We start from the raw sequence: 18,542 nt of genomic DNA on the forward strand, positions 1-18,542 counted from the left end.
CATTCAAACTTTGAATATCAATGCATACTATCTGCGACATGATTTCTAAAAGTTTGGATGAATTAGTGTGAAATAAAAAATCTCGTAAATAAAATTCCCATAATAAAATCTAAGTCAATAACAATATTAAAAAAAAACTATAAATATAAATAAAAAAAATATAAAATTCAATAATCATATAAAAATAAAAGAATAAAAAAATTTTCGGTGCAACAACAAAACTATAAAAAATGAAAACCCTTGATAAATAATTCCATATTTTTATTAACAACTGCAAATATTTAAATGAATTAAAAAAAATAATCAATTAAAAAAAATGAATAATCATATTGAAGTGGATTTGAAATAATGTAAATCTTACTATTTGTTTTGATAAATTTACTACGTTTTATTTCATTTAATTATTAGTCAAAAACAATGGCTTCTATATTAATCATGAAGCAACGAAATTATGTACTTTTTATTAGAAATATTGATTAAAATACATTTTCCTTTTATTTCTTGAGCTGATATAAGTTTTAAATTTTTCGACAACTGGTCGACTGCAAAAATACCAACGTCTGTTGATGACGTTGGAATTTGAAATATTTCATGACCCAACACTTCAGATCCTTCAAAATGTAGATTTTTAATACATAATTTTCTATCAATATTGTGATGACTAAAAACTAGTAATTTATTAATCTGGAATATTCTTTTATCTGTTAAGTGTACTAAATTATTTGGGTGTTGAGATGTTAATTTGAGATTACACACCTGAATAGAACTAATAATGTAGCAACTAGTTCCACCGTAATTGTACGGGTTTGAAGCTTTTTCGATTACGCAATTTTTAAACTGACGTTCTCTAATCATGTTAGCTTGTTCTCTACTATCAAGTTCACTCAATCTATTAATTATTTGCGTCAGCGGTTTATGTCGCGATTTTACATATTTTTTGAATGTACCAATATAATTCTCTCCCCAAAACGCTGATATATTACTTAACGAAGTACCAAAATATTGTACGTCGTCAGGAAGATGAATTAAGTTGTGCATGTTCATAACTTGAGATGATGCTCCATAAAGTGACGGCAATAATGAAAAAAATTTTCTCAATAATGTCCTTGCATAATCTATATATGTATCATTAATCATGTCTTCATTATGTAAAATTCGACAAGCTACGTTTAAATAAATAAAATGAGTATAATAATTGTCAGGCAAAATATTTTTTAATACGACTGGTCCACAATAGAGAAGAAAAAATCTAAATTGTGTCGCTTTCCACGTTTTGACGTTCCGCAAATCAAATATTTTCCTTTGAAATTCGGATGGAATACTGGAACTTAGCGACAATAATCTCAAACGAAGAACTTTGATTTGAGAAAATTTTAATCGAGCGATACTGGATCTATCTATAACCCAACTAATAAGTAATGATTTCATTACACCCAAGAAAAGAAGGTGCATTGAATCAAGAACAACATCCATCACTGGATCAAAATCTGGCAGCTTATTCAGTGAGCAAGTAACATTTTCCTTGTGGTGTTTCATTTGATTTTTGTTGATGAATGTATTTTTAGTCCGTTTTTTAGAGTCTATTTCAGAATAAATTCTTTTCTTCCTTTTTTTAGCTCCAACTGATTCTCCTTTAACTTCACACCTTTCACAGGCATAAAATGATCCAGGTGGTTTGACACATTTTAAAAATGCTCTAGCTTGAGCATCGGCAATAAGACCCTTAACTTTAAACGTATAATTACGTTGATTTATTGTTATCATGTTCTTCGTTAACTTCTGCACTTCATAAATGAAATCTTCTAAAAATTCATTGACATCAGCAGGTTTTGAATCTCCACAATATACGGCAACAGGAAATGGCTTAGTGATGTAGTCTTTGTCAAAAACTTTCAGCAAGATTGGCCATGCTTGAATTTTAGAATTGTTATATATTTGCATACCGTCGATGTGAATAAATACTTCTATTTTATTTTTGTCGTAATTATTTGGAATAATTTTCGTTAAACCATTTTTAATACCTAAATATACATATGAAGCATCAGTTTGTTGAAGAGATTGCATATTTTGGACAACTCGATGATGAGTTGTGCCTAGCAAAGTTTGAGCCGTTTTGGGTAAACTTGTGTATCCTTCACTGCGTAGAAGTAATAACAATTCAGTAACAACATTCAATCTTAATGTCCCCAAATTTTTCAAAACCCACTCGTAAATTTTTTCTTTCATGCCCAAATTTTTAGTTTCTTCTTTTTCTTCATTAAAATATAATTCTGAGTCGCTTGAATGTTGATCACTATAATGTGTATTATCACTATGAGAATCATTAACACCATCGCCATCGTGATAAATATGATTATTAACACTATAATTCTTTATATTTGAAAGATAATTAGTCGGAGTTAGCAGCTCAAAAATATGATTGCCATTCATTTCTGTTCGTAGATCTCGGTTATCAACATCTTTTATTTCTTGCTCCAAAATTTTTTTTTCATCTAGATTATTGTCATTTTTTGCATTTTTATCGACAGAAATTTTAGGAATTTTTTTTAAAGAACGATATTTTTTCAGTCTATCATAGCTTCTCGACATTACGATTGAAAAAAAATCTTGAATGCAATTTAAGAGAAAAAAAAACTACTCACAATCACTTCACTTTAACAAAATAAAACTATTAGAAATCATTAGCTTGAATTGTGACAATAAAAGTAGACAACACGTGTTGAACGACCCGTTAACAAACTATAAATACAATTTTTAATTTCAAGGCAAAAGGTAATGACGTGTCATAGTCTTCAACAGAGACTATATGTACTTTGAACGGTGTACAACACATACTTTCGTACTCTGACGACCAATCCAGACTCTCTTTTGTTAGAATAATTTGAAATATCATCAAGGCTTAAAAGTTAAAATAATCAAACGATATAATATATTAAATTGCAAAGAACGTTTATCAAATTGGCAAGATCTCGGTCCTAGGCTGGCAAACCAAGACTTGGTTGACAAGCTTTGGCATGATCTCGGTCCTAGGCTGGAAAACCAAGACTTGGTTGACAAGCTTTGGCATGATCTCGGTCCTAGGCAGGCAAACCAAGACTTGGTTGACAAGCTTTGGCATGATCTCGGTCCTAGGCAGGCAAACCAAGACTTGGTTGACAAGCTTTGGCATGATCTCGGTCCTAGGCAGGCAAACCAAGACTTGGTTGACAAGCTTTGGCATGATCTCGTTCCTAGGCTGGCAAACCAAGACTTGGTTGATAAGCTTTGGCATGATTTCGGTCCTAGGCTGGAAAACCAAGACTTGGTTGACAAGCTTTGGCATGATCTAGGTCCTAGGCTGGCAAACCAAGATTTTGTCAGGAAGTATCGGGCGAGTCTTGGGCCAGACCGAGTAAGCCAGGGCTGGGCAGCCCAATATCGTGCCAACACTGTCCCCGTTATCAATTTTTTTTTTTCCTACTAGGGTATAAGTCTCTTGCGCGATATATATCTGATTTCAGAGACCTTCGCTGATATATAATTAAGTTCGAGGACCATAACATTCATGAATATCTGGGTTCGGGGACGATTTGTAAATCGAAATATATTCACTATCAGGGACCTGATTCAAGATGGTAATGTCCACGTGCACAAAATTAGCAAAGATTTTACTGAGAAATTATCTTTTATAAGTTTATATAAAATATACGATACATCTGTACGGAATTGTATTAATTTTTCTACTGGTTTCATATTATTTATAAGTTTTTAGCAAGTTTTCTAGTTATAAGGTCAAAGTGTAAAAAGATGCATAGTGTGACTTGCCAGATTATTCTCAGGTTGATACAATCATTAGATAGATCACATAATCGGGATATTTGTTAAAAAATAAGTGTGTTGACTTAATCTAGGTAAACATTTAATTGAATTCTTCAACGTAAACCATCGATCAATTTAACAACCGAATCGTAGACAGTGTACTCAGGGAATTATCTGGTATTGTTTTGGAAAGAATGATTGAATGACTTTTGATTTGTAATGATTAGTTCTGAGATTAAGAATTTAAAATTTACACGTTTTCTCAGTCGGTAACTATTAGTTTCTTGCGCGATATATCTCTGATTTCAGAGACCTCCGCTGATATATAGTTGAGTTCGAGGACCATTACTTTTATATATATCTGCGTTCAGGGACGATTCATGAATCGATATATATTCACTTCCAGGGACCTGATTTCAGATGGTAATGTCCACGTGCATAAAATGGAAATGGTTTTTCATGATAAATTTCCTTTCAAATAATTTAATGAAAATGAACATTACGTCTGTACGCAATTGTATTAATTTTTTTACCGGTTTTATATTCTTTATAACTTTTTTGCAAGATTACTAGATATACGGTCTAAGTGTAAAAAGATGAATAACCGGTCTTGACAGATAATTCTAACATTGATACAATTATCAGATGGATAACGTAATCAGGATATTTGTAAGAAATTGAGTGTGTTCACTCAATCTAAATAAACATATAATTGAATCCTGAAACGTAAACTCTTGTAAAATTTTACCACTCGAATCGTAGACAGTGTACTTAGGGAATTATCTGGTATTGTTTAGAAATGAATTATTGAATGACTTTTCATTTGAAATTATTATTAGTATTTATTATTAGTTCTCAGATTAAGAATTTGAAATCTACCCGTTTTCTCAGTCGGTAACGATTATTTTCTTGCGCGATACATATCTGATTTCAGAGACTTCCGCTGATATATTATTGAGTTCGAGGACTATTACATTCATATATATCGGGGTTCTGGGACGATTCGTAAATCGATATATATATATATATATATATATATATATATTCACCATCAGGCACTTGATTCTAGATGATAATGTCCACGTGCATAAAATTGGCAACGTTCTTCTTGAGAAATTTCCTCTCAAATAATTCATACAATTATTTTCTATTTGTCTAAAATTTTGATTGTACGATTAAATTTTGAATGATTTTTGGTTTTGAAATATATTTCTATCTTACATTATTTACGACTAGGACTGTTACTATTTTATCAATTTTCACAACTGAGACTGTCACTTTCTTATTTCTTATTTTTTATCAAGTTTTGAATTTCAAAATCCTTTATTTCGAATTCTAATGAAATTCAACAACTAAGTTGTTAAATATCACAATTTTATCTAAATTACTTATGATTTGTATCAAAAAAAAAAAAAAGAAACGAAATAGCAAAGCATAAAATTTTCTATGAAAACATGAAAATTTTATAAAAATTATAATAATTAAACGTCGTAAAATTAAAGATCCATTTTCAAAGAGTTTTTCTTAATGAAAGAAAAATAAATCTTCAAAGAAACAAACTACTTAGTTTATCGATATCCTGAGAAAATTCGAAAGAATTTGAGAAAATATTCTAGTGAGTTAAAACTAAATCATAAGTTGATAATTTTAAAAATATTTTTAGGAATTACTCTGAAATTGTTCATAATCTTTTGATAAAATAAGAGCTAGTAGATTTTAATTTTTATAAGACTATGTAATGAGACTCAATAAGTCTTAACCGATAATAATCACCTCAATTCACAAGTAAACGGATTTGTCTTAAGTAAATATTGAGGTCCTCGAAGTCCGTATTAAACATATTTTCCTAATTCGGCTTCGGGTACGGTCCTCGAAGCCCGCGATAATCGTGATCGTCTTTGGGTACCGTCCTCGTAGCCGAAAAATGTCCCCGAAGACCGATATATATATATGTAAAATCGTCCTCGTTTATTGTATTAAACATATATATATATATATATATATATATATATATATATATATATATATATATTATATTTCTAAAAAAGTATAAATTATTATAGCAATAATCATTTGTAATATTTTTTTCATAGCAACAATTGATGTAATATTTTCTCACACTACTTATTTTCGTATTTATAAAAAGTATACTTGATCGATAAATGTGAATTTTTTTATTAAAAAAAATAAATGTTTCATCACTGTGATTATAAACAATAGTATAATAAGTAATAATAATAAAAATAAATATTCAAACATTTTATGGAGATGTCCATAAACGAATAATCTCCCGTGTTATAGGTTATAATTTAAGTGTCAATAACTGTCACATACCAATAAAATTGAGCCTAGTTATTGACACTGACATTTTAATAATAAAATATAATTTATGATGATATATTATTATTTTAAACTGAATAATATTTCATTATTGATCAATACATGTATTTTTTATTACATTTTTATACTTAAATGTTGATTAATTCACTGATTCAATAGTTGAACGCTCCTAGGTGAAATACCTAGACTATAACTAAAAAATAGCTTCCGCGGTAACTTCAGGCGTAAAAAAATTTTTTTTATCGAGATTTTATTTTTTTTTTGACTGTTATTGGCATTAATTAGATACAGGATAAATTTATTTTAATTAAAAAATAACACACCACGCTGACTTCTTACTAAAAAGCTGTAATACGCAGCCGCATACAGTGTACAGTAGTATTAGCTCACGTACTTTTCACATATACTAACACATGTTAAATGCTCAAATACAAGCAAGTATTAAATAGTGTGCATTATACATACACACCGACATTTGCTCTCTCGCTCTGGCTCACTAATTACAGGTAACTATGCTTAGAAGACGGGAGTGGGGACGCTACGAAGTATGGAACAAAGAGGAGAGACCGGTAATATAAAATAGTATGTATATTTCTGTCTCATTCTTTGCCAGCTTCATCCTACACATTTTTGTATTTGTGTCTCTGACCTGTCGTTTTTTCCGTTGCATCCGGTTTGAAATCACAACGATTCTAAAGAAGTTTCACTTCAAAAAAATAATTTATTTGTTACAATTTTCTTTCGAGTAGTCCATTATGCCCCATATATCATAGAGGTCATAACTTGACGGAAAATGGACAAAAAAATTTTTTACCCAATATCCAGTACGTGACCTTTTTAATTTTAATCGGAATTAAAAAATTATTGAAATGTTCTAAATACGCTCTTAACGTCTGAGACGTTTTAAACGCGCTTTCAACGCCTGTGACGCTTGAAATACGTTTTAAACGCCTGAGATACGTTTTAAATGCCTGAGACGCTTAAGATACGTTTTAAACGCCAGAGACGCCTGAGATACGTTTTAAATTTTGATTCGGCTTATGAGTTGCAAGTGCGTGTGTGAGTCTATGAGATTGTCTAATCAGTTTATCTGACAAGTTTCTTCGAATATAAAGCAAATTTAATTTGAAATATGTTTGTATTTGAATCAACAAAATATTGTTGGATTAAATTATTGCGAATTATGTAAATTATTGCAGATTAAAAAACTATTGGACTATTATTCAAACTGATGAAATTCTTAATAGTTGAAATATCATAAGTTTTTGTTGAGATAAATTGCATTAATTGAAATTGTGAATTACGTCGCTTGAGATCCGCTGGTGTTACCGTCAAGAAAATTGGCATACTAAGTATAAATAAATAAATAATTCTTAACGAACAAATAAATAATCTAGTAAGTAAATTAGTATTATAGATTAAATAAGTATTCGAGATTATTGTAAATGCGTTTATTACACAAGTGACTGAGTAATTCAATAAAATTATTGTTATGATTTGTGACGAATTAGGTTTAAGTATTTTGGTTGATATCCATTTTTTTTTTTTTATATTAATATCTGACCACAGAAAAATCATTATTAGTCTCCTATTGTTATTAGCACATCATATTCAATTGCTTATTTACTTTCCTTTCTCTCTAACCTAAGCCTCCACCTTTCCACGCCTAAAAATATGAGCGGTTAGACCCTGACCGAATTCGCCTGACATGAATAGGCCTGATCAGACCTGAGCATATTTAACCCTTCAGGCATGAACAGGTCTGATCGGACATTAACAGGCCTGTTCAGGCCTGAGCGTATTTGACGCTTCAGACATGAGCAGGCATGAACAGGCATGGACAGACATGATCATGTCTAATTTCATGCCTGATCATACATGAACAGGCATGAACAGGTCTAATTTCAGGCCTGATCATACATGAACAGGCATGGTCAGGTCTGATTATTTTTTCCCGAAAAATCAAAATTTGTTACTTCCCGTAGAAAATAACTGGCGTCCAGCAGTTCATCATACACTTACCCAGCCTGACACGAAGCTGCGGGATGCTTAGGAGATTGAGAGCACCTCCTAAGTCGTTTTTCATTTTTAAGTTAATTATTGGGCGACCTGGACAAGGATACACAACGGCTGACCACTCCACCGTCGGCTCGAGGGTATTTTTTTGTTACAAACTTGATGATATACATTTCTTATGATTTCATTTAAATGTTGTATTTTATTCCTCAATAGGCGTAAATCGTAATACATTTATTAATTCGTAAATACATTTATTAATTAAATCGTAAATACATTTATTAATTAACATTTTTGTTAAAATACCTTCCGGATAAAGATTTGTTAATTTTGTAAAAAATTTAAATAAAAATGAAAAATCCGCTTTTATTTCGGCTGTCAATGAACCAATTTGTTCTTTGACATTTACTGAATTTTGCGAAAATGATATAAAATAAACAATTGGATTGATTTCGTTTTTATAACAGGTTAGCGGATTACGATTTGAGACACAACTGCGCACACTGAACCAGTTTCCGGATACATTACTAGGTGACCCTTCAAGGCGCATTCGGTACTTCGATCCATTACGCAACGAATATTTTTTCGATCGAAACCGACCTTCGTTCGATGCAATTCTTTATTATTATCAAAGCGGAGGACGACTTCGACGGCCAGTGAATGTACCGCTCGACGTCTTTTCCGAAGAAATCAAATTTTATGAATTAGGAGAATCTGCTACAAATAAATTCAGGTGAGTGTAACTGATGAAATTATGATTTATACAAAAAAATAACTATCGTTGCTGATGAAAATAAAAACGAAAATAATAATAATTATTATTATTATTTTTTACTTATTGATCAAATACTTACAGAAGAGGGACTCTTACAGCATTGAAGAGAGAAATAATAGTTTAAGTACTTATAGAAAACTCAAATGATAAAATAGAAAGTACATGTTATGATATGATAATAAAATAATAGATAAGATTAAATAACTATAAATTACAAATGCAAGTATAGAAAAATATAATAGATATATATCCAGCGCAAACCAGGATTTAGCAATCACTTCAGTTAAAATTAGTTAAGTTAAGTTTGAGAACGGATTTTTAGAGAAGCAATAACATAATTTACAATAAGATTAAGCATTTTTTTGTCTGTTATGAAATCTATTCATTAACAGACAGTTCCTGAGTGGATATAAGTATGTAGTTCTCAGAGTAGAGTAAGCTGGGCAGTAGTAAAGGATGTGAACAACTGAATCACGTTGACCTGTATAGCAGGTTGAGCAGGGTTGTTTCAGGTGAAACTTGGTGATACTTGAGCCGAAACCGAGATTGAAAACGTCAGTGTTGGCAAGTCTAAGTTGAGCCAAGATTCTTTTGTGGAGCATTGAGGATTTGTGCCTGAGATATGGGGGTGAATCCACGCAGTGAAGAGATAGTATCAAAGGGGGAGCTGCTGAAAGCAGAGATAATTCGGTAAGGTCTTGATGTCTTAGCTGTTTATCTAGTTTGGTCAAACAGGGCTTGTAGGCTGCTTTCCACAGTACAGGATCCCAGTTGCTCCAGAGGTGTTGTAGCTCCATGTCAACCAAAAATGATTTAAACAGGCATGACTAATCATATTTTTTGTTACCTATTAAACCTAGTTAGGTAATTCATACCATTACGAAATTTTTCTTCGGTTTACTGTTGTGACTGCAAAATATAACAAGTTAAAGATTACAAAGGATACAAGAAAGTCAAAAAAATACAGAATTTTCTTAACAAATACATGTAGTAGCTAATAAACAATGAATACGAACTTGGTCTTAGAATTATCTGAAAGAAAAATTTACTCTATAAAAAAAATTGCAATGTCCTTCATCGTATCTCTAATAGTTTGAAGGATATATAAATTTTTTAATCGACAAATCAAGTAGGCGCTACAATTACCGTATCGTATAATCTTAGAAAGTATTATAATAAAGAAAAAAAAATATCAATAATTAACAAACAACCTTGTATCTTGAAAACTATTGACATTTTTAAAGATATTGTATATATGAAAAATATATAAAAAATTAGGAAAACAGTTGACCCTGAAGGCCATCCCTGCAACTTCCCGCTCGTGTCGTACCTAAGCGCTTAAAATTTCAACTATGATGTTCGAGCTCAAAAATACAGTTTATGTATTATTTTGAGCTCTCCAAGCTCAAAGAGATAGCTTTCCTATGGTTTTAAGCTCTTCGAGCTCAAAAATCTTATCAAAGTTCGATAAAACACGATTTTTCTAATTTTCAAACTGCAATAACTTTTGAATGAATTAACCGATTTGCACGCGGTTAGCGGCAATCGATGAAGTTTTCTAAGTTCTATAAATAATTCTTAACAAAAAAATGGATCTGAAGAAAAATTTTGAAGTTATTACAAAAAAATAGTTTTTTCGATTTTTTTCGACAACGATATCTCACGAACGCATCAACCGATTCTGACGCTTTTGGTAGCGATCAATGCGGGTTTTCAAGTTTAAAAGCTGAATAGTTTTTGAGGTCAATCGGTTCAGCCAATTCGGAGATATTTAAAAAAAATGAAAAAAAAAAACAAATTTTTTTTTCACTTTTTTTGCAATTTTTCGAAATCTACTGGTCCTAATCGATTCCAACTTCCAGGAAATCTAAGTTTGGCGAAGACCTTTCGAATGATACCAACTGCGATTAAATCGGTCGAGCCGTTCAGAAGTTATAAGAGGTTTACATACACACACACACACACACACACACATACACACAATGTGTGTCATACATACATACAGACGTACGGACATCATCGTAAAAATAGTCAGGGAAGCTTCCTAGGGCTTCAAAACGTCGAGATCTGTTGAAACCTCGATTTTTGCAAAACGGCGTGAAAACAATAACTTCCCTATTTTTCGAAAATCTTCGATCTTCTAATTAAAAATTAGAAAAACGGTAGACCCTGAAGGCCATTCCTGCAACTTCCCGCTAATTTCATACCTAGGCACTTAAAATTGCACTAATAATGATTTTGAGCTCTCCGAGCTTAAGGGGGTCTTCTACTCTAGAGGCTCGAATTTCGAGCGTTTTTCGGCAGTCGATAAAAAAAAAGCATTTGATAATTTTACTATCCATTTTTTTAACATGTGTTTATTTATATTTAAAGAATACACAAAATAAATTTCAAAAAAAAAAAATTTTTTTTCATCAAGTTATGCATCCTTGAAGTAGAGGGGGGAAAAAAAAAGCAGTGTCCTCATCGCCATGATTTCCGCCCTTGTGGTCATCTGAAAAATAAAACAATGATGGATTCTTGATTAGTATGAATGTCGCTATCGCATGAACCAACGAAACTGAAAAAAAAATTTTTTTTTATAAAATGGCGGCTACTCAAAAATAAAGGTCGATTTTTTCACTAATTTTTCAACTTTGTCGAATTTTTTAAAAATATTAAAAATTTTTAATTTTAATTTTTTGTTGGTTCATGCGTTAGAGAGATATATAAAGAATATTAATGCCAAATTTCACGTAAATCAGCTGATTAGAACTTGAGATATTGTGGTTACCGCATCGAAAAAAGTAGTTTCGAGAAAAACGCGTTTAAAGTTTTACGTTAAGTTTTAGGCAGCGTAACTGATAGTATAGTACGTATAACTTACATTCTTTTAATCAGCCATCCCAGCTTCATACATTGGGCCTTCCTCGACTTCATATTGAATGTTTTCCGCATTTCTCTCCTCATAACGAGCAGTTCTTCCTTCTTTCGAAGCATCTGAAGCTCGAACCTCAGACCGTTCAATTCTTCCTGCGTTGCGCCTGACAGCAAACCCATAAGATTCCGGACCAATTTTCATTCCCATTAGTATCATAATATTTAAAATAGGATAAAAGCCTTCATTAAAAATACAGGTAGCTAAATAATCAGCAATTTCGATTGTCTGGGATCCGGCATGAATATGTTTCGGTGCAAATGTCCATATCAAAGAATTTAGCGACTCATTGTTATTTTGAGTTTCGCTACCCAAACAACGCTCTAATAAAGAATCATCCGATAAGCTTCCGTAAATAGGCTTTAAAACCTTTAAAACCTTTAAAACCTTATCAGTTAGAGGTGGATCCTCGTGGGAAAAATCGTTTAGAGTTCCTTCGGCCGCTGCTTTCTGCCACTTGCACCAACTGTCTGGTCCAGGTGGACAATTCATGTGCTGAGGATTCTTATCAGTTGAACTTTTGTGAAAGTAAGTTGCCCATATTTCACGTTTCATATCCTCGACGGAGTCAGGATGACGACGAATAGCTAATCCGTAATACAAAGACAACTCGAAGAAAAGAGAGAGAGTTATTCATACTCAGGTAGCCCGGGCCTCCAATCGTCTATTGTTCCAGTCGTCCGCCCAACCGGTTTAGTTGCCACGACACTAAAACGGCTATAACTTCGGAAATAATTTGAATTTTGAAAAATCCTTTTAGAGAGATATTTTTGAATATATAAACTATCGAATTATGAAAAAAAAAATTTTTCGATTTTTTGAAATTTCTAGAGTAGAAGACCCCCTTAAAGAGATAGCTTTTATATGCTTTTGCGTTCTTTGAGCTCAAAAGTCTGATAGAAGTTTCATAGAACAATATTTTTTGAATTTCCAAACCGTAATAACTTTTGAATAAATCAACCGATTTTCACGCGGTTGGTGGCATTCGACGCAGTTTTTTCAACCTTATAAAGAATCTTCAAGTTTGAATTTATAAAACAAGGAAATTTGGAGCAATTCCGAAAAAAACACTTTTTTCGGTTTTCTTTCGTTCAAGATATCTTTTGAACGAATTGACCGATTTTGACCAGCTTGACGGCAATAAACTTAATTTTTTTATGTTAATAGCTGGTTAACTTTTGAAATTAATCGGTAAAGCCGTTTAATAGTTATTCCGAAAAATGTCAGAGTTATGTTAAAAAAAAACACTTGTTTCCAAATATTTCGTCGAGGATATCTCTTGAACCAATCAACCGATTTCTACGTTCTTGGCGGCGATCGATGCGGTTTTTAAGCTCTAAAAATTGCACGTGGCTATTCACCCGTAACCAAGACGGTATAAGCGGTCATTTTACGGCAATATACCGTACGATATAAACCGTACACGGTATATACCGTACGGTATAAGCTGAACACGGTATATACCGTAAAGTATAAGCCGTACACGGTACATACCGTACGGTATATGCTGTACTCGTTATATATCATAATATATGGTTTACACCGAACACGGTATATACCGTTCGGTGTAAGCTGTATACTAGGGTGATCCAAAAAAAAAAAAATTTTTTTTCTCTTCCAAACAGTAAAAATTAGTGTAAAAATTATTAATTTGATTTTAAAAGTTATTATCGAGATATTTAATCAAATTATCTTAGATAGTTAAAAGTACAAACTTATAGTAATATAACAGATGATAAAAATTAATATATTAGTGGTTGCTTTATTTATTGATATCATATTTATAATAATAAAAGGTAGTAATCATTACTATTGAAGTATCAGAGCTTTTTACAATACTTTGATGATAGTATTCACCGTAAAATTCTCTCCGTGTAAAGAACAAGATTTTATTTTTTATTCACTCAAAAATAATTTTTCTAGTTCATGATATAAGGGTTTAAGGAATTTTTATATTCTTACCAGATGAAAAAAGTTTTTGTCTAATAATATATAATTATATACAATCATTGGGGTTGGCCAAAAATCCGCTTTTTTAGAATTTCTTTTAGTAATAGCAAAAATATTGACTATTAAGTTATAAAAAAATTTTGTGTGAAAAGAAGAAATTTTTGGTCATTATCTCAGGCTCGCCCATTGCAGTCAAAGATAAAAATGCTCAAAAAATTTTTTCATCAACTTATTTTGATACGTGATTTTCAGAGATGATCCCAATTTTAGTATCAAAATAGTAGATTTTTGCCATTAGAATAATCTTGTTAGTTTGAAATCTATTTATAAGTTCTCCTTTCGACAGGAAATTAAATTTTCTATCGAAATATTTATTTGTTAAATTTTTTACGAGTGATAATTATTGAAATTTTTCCAATTTTCTTTCAAAAAGTGGTCCTAAATAAAAAAAAAGTATTGAGACAAAGAAAAAAGTATTGAAAAATATTGGATTGACTAGAAAACCAATATTTTTCAATACTTTTTTCTTTGTCTCAATACTTTTTTTAATAAGGGGGCATTTTCGACAGTTAATGAATTATATCTTGGTATAAAATGATAAATAAATCAATTATTGTTTACAAAATTTAACTTTCTACTAAAAAAGTTCTTATATTGAATCCTGTGCCTTTAATATTATTATTATTATTTCGATTTTTACTTGTATACCGTCCTTGGTTTTTACAAGGCTGGGTAGATGGTAGCTGTCGCATTCCGCGAGTGCGCCACCGTCCTGTGTTTTTAAACTGTCCTTGTTTTTATTCAACGCTTTTTTGGACCCCAGCACATCCTCTTTTCACTCCTGTATTTTCACTACATAATCAACCTTATTTTTCGCACATTTGTATACTCAATTCTTTATTATTATCACGCGGCTGTGGACCGACTTGTGCTTTCTGTACTGTATTTACCCTATTCCTCACCCCTTTCTATCGGTTGTTGGAATAGTGGCGATGGGGAAACCACAGAGAAAACCCATGCCAGTACAGTTCGGCTACCGGAGCGACCCCTGACGGTTGGTGTTGGAACTATTCGAACAACCGTTGGGGCTCGAACCCTCGCCTCATGGCATGATGTGCGAGCGAACTAAAGGGATAATGACTTAACCCGCTCGGCCATAATGCCACTTTCCTGTGCCTTTAATATTTTTTATGATAATTACAAATTTCCGATAAAAATTAGTATAACATTTTTCAATGTTTCGTTCACGGCACATCCACTACTAGCGCTAGAGTAGACTTTTGTAAAGAGAGCAATCCGTTTGTCTTAGCGATTGCCAACAGATAGCATTCTATATTGTCCTTTAAATTTCCTTTTTATCTTCAAATACTTTTCATTACAATACATAACCTTAAAAAAAAGTTTCCCGACATTTTGTGTTCAGTTCAATAGCTTATTTAAATTGGGACATACGTTAAGAAAATAACTGTCATCAAATTATTATTATTTTCTTGTTTTGTCAGTATACTTGATGGAATTTTTTAATTATTAATTTGAACATCGGCTGCAAATTTCTAATATTGTTTCTCCATGCTGATTTTATTAACAGTAGTACAAAGCACTTTCTCAAAATATCAGCGTGTTCTATGTTTGAAGAGCCAGAGAAATTACCCAAGGATCATTTTCCAAGCAAGGAAGACATTGTGAGGTATTGTAATCACCTAAGACAAGGAAGAAAACACGAAAATCAATTTGAGTCATCACTTTCTGAAATTGCAAGTATTTTAGCTACAGGCGTAGAGAAGTTATTCTCTATGATTTCTGACCAAACAGTTTCAACGAAACGAATTATCCAATTAATAATTGCTCAACATGAAAAATATTTTAAAGCTAAAAAAAATTAGGAAAACGGTTGACCCTGAAGGCCATCCCTGCAACTTCCCGCTGATTCCATACCTGGGCACTTAAAATGGCATATTCGACGTTTTTGAGCTCTTCAAGCTCAAACCGCAATAACTTTTGGATGAATGAACCGATTTTCACGCGGTTGGCGGCATTCAATGTAGTTTTTTAAGCCTTATAAAAATCTCTGAATTTGAATTGATCAAACTAGAAAGTTTGGAGTAATTCTGAAAAAACACTTCTTTGGGTTTTCTTTCCTGAACGATATCTCTCGAACGAATCGACCGATTTTGACCGGATTAGCGGCGATCAACGTGGTTTTTCAAGGTTAAGAGCTGATTAGTTTTTTAAGTTCATCGATAAAGCCGTTCAAAAGTTATTCCAAAAAAACCACTTAAAAAAAAATTTTTTTTTAGATTTTTAAAAATCTATCGGTCCAAATTGTATCCAAAATCTAAGTTTGGACAAGCTCTTTCGAATGGCGCCAACCGCGATCGAATCGGTCGAGCGATTCAAAAGTTATTCACACACACACACACACACACACACACACACACACACACACACACACACACACACACACACACACACACACATACATACATACATACATACATACAGACATAGCGACACCCTCGCGGGGATAGTCAGGGAAGCTTCCTGTGACCCTTAAACGTCATGATCTGATGAACACTCGATTTTTGTAAAACGAGGTAAAACCCGTAACTTCCCGATTTTTGAAAATTTCTTATTTTCTTAGCAGGAAGTTAAAAATAGTGAGTAATAATCGCCATTCTTCGTCATCTGGACAGCAAAAAATTAATGATTACAGGAGTGATTCAAAAAAACTATTCAATGTAAGCTCTTGTAAATGTATTGAATTCAGTATCTGCAACTGTCCAGAAGGAAAAAAAATACCTGTCACTCAACATGAATTTCTCGCAGATCAGAGAACTACATGCTTACAAAAAATCTCTCAACAATTTTTGAACATCCCAGAGCCGAATGATGAAATATAGAACGTTTACCTCGTAGTATCTCAGATTTAAATCAAACTTTGATATCTTCAGACTTATCTTCTAATTCATCATTCAGTAAAATAAATTTTCTTCATAAATCAACTTCTTCCATTAACAGTACTTTGTCGAAAACAATTCCATTGTATGAACCAAGCTACAAGGAAAGAAACTGTTCTTACCAGCCAAAGGTATAACTTAAGTGCTCGCGCCACTGCAGCCGTTTTAAGTTACAACTTGTAACATCGACTCTATTAGACATAGGACTGATTACTAAAACTGATAAGAATTTGATTACGGATAAAAATAAAATCATGAGAGAAAAATCTAAAATTCAGAAAGCTTTAAAACTTGCAAAAAATTAAACTGGGTTTGAAAGTGTTTATTTCGATGGTAGGAAAGATGATACTGCTGTTCAAGTGAAAAAAGGTACTAAATATTTTCGCCAATTAATCAAAGAAGAGCATAATCTCTTATCAGTGAACCAAACTCGAATTATATCGGACACGTCACTCCCACTTCTGGACAATCCGAAGATATTGCTGAGTGTATTTTTGACTTTCTGTTGAAAAACTATCCGCAGTCTAAGGAAGATATTAATGAAATCGGTTGCGATGGATATCCTGTGAACACTGGGTGGAAAGGTGGTATAATTCGACGCCTTGAGGAAAAATTCGATCGGCCTCTCCAGTGGGTAGTTTGTTCATTACACTTGAATGAGTTACCGTTGAAACATTTTTTTCAATTTCTCGATGGCACAACATCTGGGCCTAACTCATATAAAGGACTTATTGAAAAGAATCTTTTAGCGTGCGAGAAATGTCCCATTGTTAAATACGACGTTGTGGATTGTGATTTACCGTCTGTTTCAATTTCTGATTTGAGTAACGATCGAAAATATTTATTAGCAATTGCTACAGCTATTAAAACAGGTAAATGTTCAGATGACCTACAGAATAAAAACCCTGGTCCTCTATATCATGCCAGGTGGTTAACAACTGCAAATTGAATTTTGAGATTGTGTATTTCTACTGAAAAATCTGACCCGAAATTGAAAAAATTGGTTGTCTATATTCTTAAAGTTTATGTACCTGTTTGGTTTTTGATCAAATGAAATAGTACAATTGATCAAGGTCTAAAACATTTTCTTGAATTGCTCAAGAGATCTCGTTATATGTCTGAAGCTGAAAACAAAAAGTTTGGAAAATCCAAAAGTGCACGCCTCATAACGCTCATTCATTTTTTAGGAAAACAATTAATTGTGTAATTGATTAAAAAAAAAAAAAAAAAATTATAATTAAGTAATTTCTTACAGAGTATTTTTTATATTTTTTTTAAACATCGGCGCCCTTTTTTCTTGTCATATGCGCACGCAGTCTAAACAAATCTAGCTTGATCAAGTGGCGCCATAGTTTTCACGTGACAAATAAGAAAAGTTCGTTTGGCTTTGTACGGTTGTATCGTGGTGAATTTTAATAAAAATTCAATTAAAAAAAAAATACGTAAACTAGGCCACTGATATGAAATACGGACCCATTTCATTGAATTCTTAAACTAATAAAAAGTCCGGTCTTGAAATATCAATTTGTTCGGGAGTAATCGTTGGTACATCCAAAATGGGGTGACATCCGGATGACCACGTAAAATTTTTTTCAAAACGTTTTTTTTTTCAAAATAGCAACTTAAAATGATTTTAGAAAGTAATAGATGGTTTAATTTAAGTGTTTTTTCGGTGTACATCTACTTATATCATTGTATAAGTGTAGTATGCTTGTGATAGAGGCATTTAAAGATCACAAAATTGCTTGAACTTGACGAGTCGAGTATAAAGCACAACCTCACGTGCTTC

The 18,542-nt window shown here is 32.2% G+C and overlaps 1 protein-coding gene across 13 annotated transcripts in view; it reads left to right on the top strand.

Annotated features, from left to right (window-relative positions):
- The window catches only part of LOC123261717 (potassium voltage-gated channel protein Shaker), a 1,350,734-nt gene that overhangs the window by 413,173 nt on the left and 919,019 nt on the right, over positions 1-18,542 (top strand). For all 13 annotated transcript variants that reach the window (XM_044723493.1, XM_044723492.1, XM_044723494.1 and 10 more), the window contains one exon: positions 8,622-8,887. In XM_044723493.1, the coding sequence (XP_044579428.1) occupies positions 8,622-8,887 (266 nt within the window). The remainder of the gene's footprint in view (positions 1-8,621; positions 8,888-18,542) is intronic.

The sequence above is a fragment of the Cotesia glomerata genome, linkage group LG3, assembly GCF_020080835.1.
Source record: "Cotesia glomerata isolate CgM1 linkage group LG3, MPM_Cglom_v2.3, whole genome shotgun sequence".
NCBI lineage: Eukaryota > Metazoa > Arthropoda > Insecta > Hymenoptera > Braconidae > Cotesia > Cotesia glomerata.